This window comes from Amborella trichopoda, chromosome 1 (assembly GCF_054954075.1).
Source record: "Amborella trichopoda isolate Santa Cruz 75 chromosome 1, AtrichopodaSantaCruz75HAP2 v2.0, whole genome shotgun sequence".
Lineage (NCBI taxonomy): Eukaryota > Viridiplantae > Streptophyta > Magnoliopsida > Amborellales > Amborellaceae > Amborella > Amborella trichopoda.
The window spans coordinates 10,130,541-10,140,435 of NC_142336.1; the positions used below are offsets into that span (position 1 = coordinate 10,130,541).

General features: G+C 34.0%; 1 protein-coding gene across 1 annotated transcript; it reads left to right on the top strand.

The window, feature by feature from the left end:
• Positions 1-3,865: 3,865 nt before the first annotated feature.
• Positions 3,866-6,584, top strand: LOC18442773 (pectinesterase). The gene is made up of 2 exons (XM_006852986.4): positions 3,866-4,936; positions 5,663-6,584. Exons 1-2 carry the CDS (start codon positions 3,976-3,978, stop codon positions 6,358-6,360), a joined length of 1,659 nt encoding a protein of 552 aa, XP_006853048.2. The 5' UTR covers positions 3,866-3,975; the 3' UTR covers positions 6,361-6,584.
• The last annotated feature ends 3,311 nt before the right edge of the window (positions 6,585-9,895 follow it).

Here is a 9,895-nt window from a genome sequence, read left to right on the forward strand (position 1 = left end):
CCACCGTCTATTTGAATGGACTGAGAAAAGGGTGCGGTGTTTGTATAGTGTATAGGATCTAAACAATCAAAGTAACGTGTACCTTCAAATAGTATTCAGAAATGTGGGGTCATTATTAAAAAAATTTGTGATAATTTTAAAATATATATTTTTTTTTAATTATAAAATTTAAATCTTAAAAATTGTGTAGATCAAACACATCTATGAAAATTTAAAAATCTTGTAAATAGATGGTCCAAAAATACATTACAAGATGCACTATTTCCAAACCTTGAAATCCATTATTTTTCTCATGTCCATGCATCTTGATGTCGAGATGATCAATTTGAAGATATTTGAAAATCAAAACAAGCTCTTCTACTAAAATTTTTGAGGTATATTTTAATTTGATTGTTTAGAGCCTCGATCCTATATAAATGCTTTCCATTAAGAAAAAAGTGAGGTCGCTATTATACCCTTTAAGTAAGGCGTACCTCTAGATTTTTATGGAAAATATAGTTTTTGGCTAAAAATTTAAATATTTTGAAAATTTGAATATCTTGAAAATAGATAATCTAGATAACTTGTTACAAGATGCATTATTTTTAAGGCGTGAATTTTTTTTTTTTCTATTATTATATCCATACCATAGTTAGCAAGTCGCCGATTTAATCGTGACTTTTTCAAAAAAGCGGTGCTTTTTTTAAAAACAATTTAATCTGCAACTTTTTCAATAGATTGGTAGAAATACACGATATTTTCAAGAAGAAGTTTAAAACGTGACATTTTCAAAATTTGAAAAAATCGTTTCAAAAAAAACTTTCCTATTAATATACTTTGATTTTTGTGTTTTGGAAAGTTCAATATCTTTTTTTTGTTTTATGAAATTTCTATTCTAGTTTTATTTTTATTCTCTTGAAACTTGGTTCTCTGCCATGGATATGGTGCGTATTTTTTTGGATGGTTATGAGTAGACCATAGTTAGCAAGTATGGGGTGGACAATTTCTTTCTAGAAAGATAAAAATAGAATAGATAATCATCTTAATATCACATTAAATATTTAAAATTTATATTTATAGGGAGGTCATTTTTTTACCGAGTGGTATATATAGAGTGAAAGCATTACTCTTCCATACTATGAAATTTTTCTATACTTAGTGATATATATATATTTAGAGTTTTAAAATTTTAAATATTTAAATATATATGATTTTTTTACTCCGATTTTTTTAGCCTAGTCCAATATATTTGCGATCTCTTTACATGAAATATTTTTGATATTGTTTACCTGATTTTTTTATCGGACCTTTTAAAATAAAAACGATTAGTTTCTGATTTCATGGGAAGCCGATTTATTGATAATCCCCGACTTGCTAACTATGATCCATACACCTCGAGGTTGAGACGATCAATTAGAAAGTTCTAAAACTTTAGAATACTCATGTACAATAAATTTTTCAAGTGCACCGATTTCCAAGGTTGTCACGTTATATAAATTTGTCGTTAAGAAAATAATACACACTCAGGAATTGGGCTTCGGTCGAGGCGGTAACAGTTGGTTTTTCATAGCACCATGTCTCAATTTCCATTCATATATAACTTTGTCAAAAAGAAAAAATAGTGATTTATGTACGTATCCAAAAACTTTACTTAACGAAATGGGGCAATTTTGAGCAAAATTTATGTCAAAGATCGGTCAACTCATGTTTTTTTTCAAAATTGCCCCTTGGCTCAAAATTGCCCCTCGATTTGAAGATTCCATCGTCGGACCGTATTTTATTTTAGTTTTTAGTTATTTGTTAGTAGGGTTGTGCCTAGGCGGTTCGAGGTTAGAATCCTCATATCTCCCTCTAGACTAAGCCGGCTTCAATTCCATAGCAGTCCAAGGTCCACATCCTCGAACCACTCTTTTTTTCTTATTTTTTGACAAAAGCAGTGGTCCGAGGATGGAGACCTTGGACTGCTCTATGGACTAAGCAGAACTCAGTTCCAAGGTGGTTTGAGGTCCCTATCCTCGGACTCATGCCATGCTTTATTTCTTAGTTTTTTAGAAAAGTAGTGGTCCGAGGATGGGGACCTTGGACTGCTCTATTGGGGTTTTCCTATAATCGTAGGGTTGGGAACAGACCAAAATGTGCTTTGAGGCATCAGATACTCGGACTAAGGGCACTTTTGAAAAATGAAAAATGAAAGTAAGAGACACTTAACTGATCTTCTTTGTAATTTCTGTCTGGAATCAGAATATTTTGTATTTTAAGTAATTATTTTAGGGGCAAGCTTTTTATGCTTCCCTTACAACATAGAAGTTTTATCCTCCCCTTTATCCAATCATCCATTCTGAATGGAGAGCTAAGATTGCCCCAATCACAATGTCATGTCTCTACACTATTTTATTTTTAAGTTTTTTTGTAAATTATTTTGACACCAAAGTTTGAATGTCTATTCCTCTATTAAACTCGCACTGGCAAAAAATATAAAAAAAATATTTTCAATAAAATAAAATGACCAAAATACCTCTGAAAGCTTCAAAGGGTATTTTGGTCATTATATTTTATCAAAAAATTATTTTTAGTATTTTTTATAGGTGCGCCAATGAGAAGATGGCACGTACCAAATCTCATAAAATTTGTATAAAAGAAACTAAAAATAAAATACTTTAAAAAGTTGAATCTAAGATCAAATGGTAGATGGCTCTCTTGATCAAAATTGGACGGCTGAATGATAGAAAAGGATAAAACTTCTATGCTGTAGGAGAAACATTTAAACCTTTCCCTTATTTTTGGGCCCTACGTAATTTACTCAAAAACAAAAAAGAGCAAAAATGATACACTCACTCCCTTGCTTCAACTTGATTTGTTTTTAATTATTGACGGCTTTTATGCAATAGAGATTATTGTTGACTTGCAGGTTTCTGTAGTTTTGTTTTTGAATTATTGATCGAAATCTACGCGCTTTTATAATAGAGATTCTTGTTGACTTGCAAATTGATATAGTTTAATCTCTCTCTCAAGGTGGAGAACCGCCGCCTCTCTCTCTCTCTCTCTCTCCCAAAGTCTTTTCTCTCCGTCCCCTCTCTCTTTTCTCTTGCTCACAGTAGTGACTTTTTAAAAAAAACGGTTTACTCTGCGACTTTTTCAACATATCGGTAAAAATACACGATTTTTTCAGGAAGAAAGTCAATTTTCGTTTCAAATAAACTTTGATTTTAATATACCCTCATTTTTTTTTGGAAAGTTCAGTATCTTTTTTTTGTTTTATAAAATTTTTATTTCTATTGTCCCAAAACATGGTTCTTGCTATGGATATGGTGGGTATTTTTTCGGGTGGTTACGGGTAAACCATAGTTAGCAAAAATGGGGTAGACAATTTCTTTCTAGAAAGATGAAAATTGAATTCACCTACCCAATAGTTATGTTGATGAATAGAATAGATAATCATCTTAATATCACATTGAATATTTGAAATTTATATTGAATATTGAAATTTATATTTATAGGGAGGTCATTTTTTTACTGAGTGATATATGTAGAGTGAAAGCATTACTCTTCACTACTACTAATTTTTTCTATACTGAGTGATATATATATTTAGAGTTTTAAAAGTTCTAATATTTTAAATATATTTGATTTTTTGACTCCGATTTTTTGAGCCTAATCCAATATTTTCACGATCTTTTCACATGAAGTATTTTTTATAGTTTTTTACCCGATTTTTTTATCTGAATTTTTTAAATAAAAACGATTGTTAGTGGATTTATTGAAAATCCCCGACTTATTAACTATGCTCTCTTTTCCCCATCCCCAGGTCTCCAGTAGGTTTGTGAGGCCCCGCATGCGATGTACATTATGTGTTGCTTAAAAACCAAGGGCTCACTTGCTCGTGACTACGGGCTACGTTATAGTACTTCAATTTAGTAACATATGTAATCCAATAAAAATATATATATATATATATGTTGCTAGAGAGATCTGCCGCCCAAACTCTCTGAACCAAAAATGGCTTCCTTCCTCTTGTTTCTCTTCTTCACTCCCCTGCTCCTCTCTCTCTCTCCAACAATGGCAGAACTCCCCACATCGCCTCTCTCTCCTGACTCTGCCTGCAAAACTACTCTCTATCCTCGCCTCTGTAAATCCATGTTGCCGAACTATGGATCCAACAACCTTTACAATTATGGTCGGCTTTCAGTTCAAAAAGCATTGAGTAATGCATTTGGGTTCTCCTCTTTGATTGACAGAAAGCTCAAAAACCGGTTTTTGATTCCTAATAACCAGGTTGCTGCCCTTAGAGACTGCAAATTGCTTGCTGATCTCACCACTGATTACTTGTTAAACACCATGGCCACTCTTAACTCGACCGATAATCTTTCGGGCGCTCATGCTGATGATGTCCAAACCTTACTTAGTGCCATTGTTACTAACCAGCAAACCTGCTATGAGGGCTTGAGGGCTTCTAGCCCCAGTAATGATCTCTATGCTCCATTAACGAACGGATCAGAGATTTACAGTGTTTCTCTAGCACTAGTTACTCATGCCAGTACGCCTAGAGAGAGAAAGAGGAAGCAAAGAAAGGAAAGAGGTTTGTTATCAGAGCTCAAAGTCGGTCGAGATGGTTTTCCTCAATGGCTCTCTAAAGAGAAACATAGAATCATTCAGGCTGGTAAGAGAATGCTCCTTCAATCTGATAGTGTTTTAGTGAATGATACAGTGACTGTTGCTCAGGATGGATCAGGTAATTTCACGACCATTAGCGACGCCATTAACGCAGCTCCAAATAGGACTGATGTTAAGAATGGATACTTTGTCATCTATGTTTTAAAAGGGGTGTATGAGGAATACGTCTCCATTCCCAAGATTAAATGGAACTTGATGATGGTGGGGGATGGAATTAACCAGACAATAATTACAGGGAACCGAAGTGTAGTAGATGGCTCGACAACCTTCAATTCTGCAACTTTTGGTAAGCTCTCTCTCTCTCTTTCTCTCTCTCTAGATGAAGAAAGCTCCTTTATTTGTTCTAGACATAAGAGCCTGTTTTCTTCAAAGATGATGAAAGCTCCTTTATTAGTACTAAGGCACCTACCTTCTTTCAAAATTACACGAACTCTCTCTCTCATGATTAGGACAAATTTTTTTTTTTTTTTTAGAGTGATTTGCATAGGGACCCAAAAATTTTTAAGAAAAGCAAAATAGGAAAAAATTACAAAGAACATCGGCCAACCTATTTTTTTATGCCACAATAATTGAAATGGCGGGCTTTATTATTTTGTCTAAGAGTAAAGTGCCATCTCACGATGGAGAACTCGGGCCGAGTTTTTTCAAAAAAAAGAAAAAAAGAGTGGTATGAGGATGGGGAACTCCGACCGCCCAGTATCATAGGCCTGTCCGACGATTCTAACTTCGCCCCTAAAATTTGGGGCATTGTCCTAACGACAAAAAAAAACTAAAAAAATTAAAAACAAAATTAAAAGGCCAATTTTTTAGAAAGAAAAAAGGAAAAAGAGGGTTGATCGAACATCTTCTGTAATTTTTGCGTATTTTCCCAAATATTTGAGGGTCTTTATGTAAATCAGTCTTTCTTTTTTACAAAATACACCTCCCTCCTCTCCCCCCCTTCCTCCCCTTTCTTCCAAAAGATCTTCGCCATCTAACCATCCTTCTCTGTTTATCTCTTGTCAATGCGCAGCTGTTGTAGGACAAGGCTTCGTGGCCATGGACATGACCTTCAGAAACACTGCTGGCCCGGAGAAGCACCAGGCAGTCGCCGTCAGAAACGGCGCCGACCTCTCTGTCTTCTACCATTGCAGCGTCGAAGGCTACCAAGACACACTTTACACCCATTCTCTGCGCCAATTCTACCGAGAATGTGATATATACGGCACGATCGACTTCATATTTGGCAATGCAGCTGTTGTATTCCAAAACTGCAATCTCTATGCCCGCATGCCCATGGCCTCTCAGAACAATGTCTTCACTGCACAAGGAAGAACAGATCCAAACCAGAACACCGGAACCTCCATTCTGAATTGCTCGGTAACGGCATCCTCAGACTTCGCTTGGAATTCGAGCTCGGTCAACAGCTATTTGGGGAGGCCATGGAAGGAATACTCAAGAACAGTTTATATGAAGTCTTTCATTGATAGTCTGATCGATTCATCGGGATGGTTGCCATGGTCCGGGGACTTTGCACTAAACACTCTGTACTATGGGGAGTTCAATAACAGTGGGCCTGGTGCGGATACAAGCAAGAGGGTTTCATGGCCTGGTTATCATGCCATTATGAATGTTACAGACGCAGGGAACTTCACTGTATCAAACTTCATTATGGGTGATGTGTGGTTACCTGCAACTAGTGTTGAGTTTCATGCCGGTTTAGATTCATGAGTCAGTGTAAATTCTTTGGTGGGATTGATTAGTTTTTGTTTTTTTGTTTTTTGCTTTTTGGGGGGCCTGTGGAATAATTCTGGTTAGGATCCCCTTGAATGGGATTTAATTCTCTGGTTACCCAATTGTAATAATTTAAGTATAGTTTCATTCTCTTTCTGGTCAATTGTAATATTCAAATTCAAGTGAATGGTGTAGTTGTCAATTGGCTTCCATTTACAGCATATAGTGTGTGTTTGTGTGTTGTGGAAGATAGACTTTCGTGGGCCGATTTGACAATGGGCCAGACCGGCCTGGGCCTGGGTCAGGGCCAAAGCTGGGGAATTGCAATGGATTGCCAACATTTTTCCAAAAGAAGTAATGGATTAGTAATTATTACGTTCTTTGAACAAAGTTTACTTTGTTGAAATATCAAATCATTCAACCATTTGTTTTTTTCAGTGTTTGAAAAAAGGGTGCCGTTTGTATAGAGCTGAGGCTCTAGACAATCAAAGTAGAGCCCACCTTCAAATAATGTCGACTAATATGGTTTTATTGGAAATCTTTGTGATAACTTTAAAATATATTTTTATATCTAAGTATAAATTTTAAACTTCAAAAATAGTGTAGATCGAGCAAATCTCTAAAAGCTTGAAAATCTTGAAAATTGACGGCCCAAAAATATATTACAAGATGCATTATTTTCAAAACTTAAAATCCATTTTTTTTTAATATTTGTGCATCTTAATATAGAGATGATCAATTTAAAGATATTTGGACACCAAAACAACGTCTTTTAGTTAAATTTTTTAGGTAGGTTCACTTTTTCCTCCAAAAACATGACTATTCATATAAGAAATTGGTACTTACCGTCCTTGTTACGTCGGTCTATTTTGTACATATTCTTTTGGTCCTGTCCGAGAACTGGGAAAGTCGGATCGGAAAACGGCCCATTCAGATTGACCGGTTCCCGCGGTTCCACGTAATTTATTTTAAAAAATAATTACAAAATTTATGACAAATTTCCACAAAGAGTGGATCTTGTCCAAACCTGATCGGTCCAATCAAACTATCCAATTCCGGTTTTAAAATACCTGTTACGACTTTCACAAAGATTGTGAGTCCCTTGTAGGGGGACAAATTGGGCAATATGGTGTTCGCAAATTCGGCTTGTTCAACTTGGAACTGGCCGGTCAAACTAGAACGGCCACTGGCCGATCCTGTTTTGGCTGGTTTTGGTAGACTAACTTGGTATTTTAAAAAATTTTAAAAATATATAAATCTTAAAAAATAAAGAATTTATTTGTAATGTTATTTTTTTATTTTTTATCATTTTGGCAAAAATTGTAAAGTGTTTTGGCAAAGATCAGGGATTTATTTTTCCATCTCTTTAAAAGAAAATGAAAATACCCCTAGGTACAATCGATTTTTTAATATCTATTTTTTTCACTGCTTTTCAGCTTCATATGGATGAGCTTTATTTAATCATGGTTTAACTATACTTTTCATAAATTTGTTTGTTTTTTTTGTAACTTTTTATGGAACAGGACCTACCCGGTTAGGCCAGTTGAACAATTTATCGGTTACCCAGACCCAACCCTTGGTCAGTTTCTGAAGCCAATTCGATTTTTCAAACACTGGGGCAATCGTTTTCAAGAGAAGCAATTGTATCATATATTAGGACATTAAATGCAAGCCACACATGAAACACGAGCATCGACATCTATCAATCTCGACCCTTGTTTGCAAAACTGGCCGGGTCAACCCGGACCTGACTCTCACTGGCCATGGCCGGTTTTGGCCGGATACTGTGGTCAACCGACTTGACCACCCAAACCCAAAATATTTTTATCCATTCAATAAAAGTATTTAATATTGTCAAAAAAAACTTAAAATATTTTTAAAATAATTATAAACAATAAGAAAATTATTTTGTTGTATATTTTTACTTTTTTTTACATTTTTCATCTTGTTTTAGATTATTTCTAAACTATCCTTGGGATAAATTGAGTTTTCAAAATCCATTCTTTCACTACTTTTTTATTTCCATTTGGATGTATTTTGTTTAATTAAATTTTAGAAATATGTTCCATTTTTTTGAAATTTTGTTGGATGTTTTTTGTTATCCTTTTTTTTAGCCTTGCCAGGACTTGCCTAGTTAGGTCCTGCGCATGGTTCGGTTCCGTCCCTAGTTCGTGTTTTCTGACACTCAGCTCGACTAAATGACCCCGACTTTAAGGTCACCAATGTTGATTAAGGTTGACAAGGGTGATTTTCTTAATATTATTGTATGATATTAATATAAACTAATAATATTATAATATAACATTTATTAATATAGTAAATATTAATATTATTGTATGATAATATTAAGAATAAAAAATAAGCAATATTATTGTAATAATAATAACAATAATAATTTTATTATTATTTTGGTGGAATACACTCCTTTATGTATTGCCCTCGAAATTTGGAACTATGTACTCCGTCTATTTTGGTAGAATACACATCCCCACGTTGTGGCCTCAAAACGTGGATGCTTATCCACGCGAAAATTGAAATCCCATCTCTAAATGGCATCCAAACCACCGAAATGATCGGTTTTCATGAAGGGCAGTGATTTCATGCAACGGTTGTATCATAGTATAATGCACACTCAAAATCATGTTTGTGGTATTTGTATGGTTCAAAATTTTGTACACACACTCTCTTCATTTCAATAATTAATCCCAAAAAAAACAAAAAAAAAAACCACGTTCAATTTGACTCCTAGTTGGTTAAAATGAGTCCCTTCCAAAAACGAATCTAGACCATTCATTTGATGAATTTCAAGATCTTAGGCTTTATAAACTCAAAATTATTTTTTTCTTTTTTAACATTATTCATCTAATGATATTAAAGCCATCCAAAAAAAATGGAAATGAAAAAATCCTTCTAAGACCTAGATCTAAACATCTCACCAAAATGAACGGTCAATGTTAATTGGGCTAAAACAATACTTTTTAAGTTGTGTTTTCAAATTTTTCTTTTTTGTGATTGTTTATTAGAATAAAAAGAGTATATATTTTAAATTTGGGAAAAGTTTTAATAAGGTTGCAACCTTAAAATGTAGAATCACATATGCACAGCAAAAATCTATCGAAAATGTTGTTTTAATGTTGAAAAAACCCTCTAATCGATCATCTCGACATCAAGATGTATCCATATGAAAAAAAAAAAAAAAAAATTTGAGTCCCGAAAATAGTGTATCTTGCAACACATTAGCTAGGCCGTTTATTTTCAAGATTTTCATATATTTATAGATCTACTTGATTTTAACCATTTTTGGATTTTAAAATTTTCTAATTAGGTATGAAAATAGATTTTAAGATAATACTAATAATTGTTTGCAACAAAATTTTAAGGTGCGCCTTAATTGGATTGTTTAAGGTTGCAACCTTATAGAAACCGCACCCTTCAAATTTTGGATCAAACAAATGGATATAATATGATTTTTGAAGGTTGTTGCATCATATTATTATACAACCTTTGCATGAAATCATTGCTCAGGTCCATA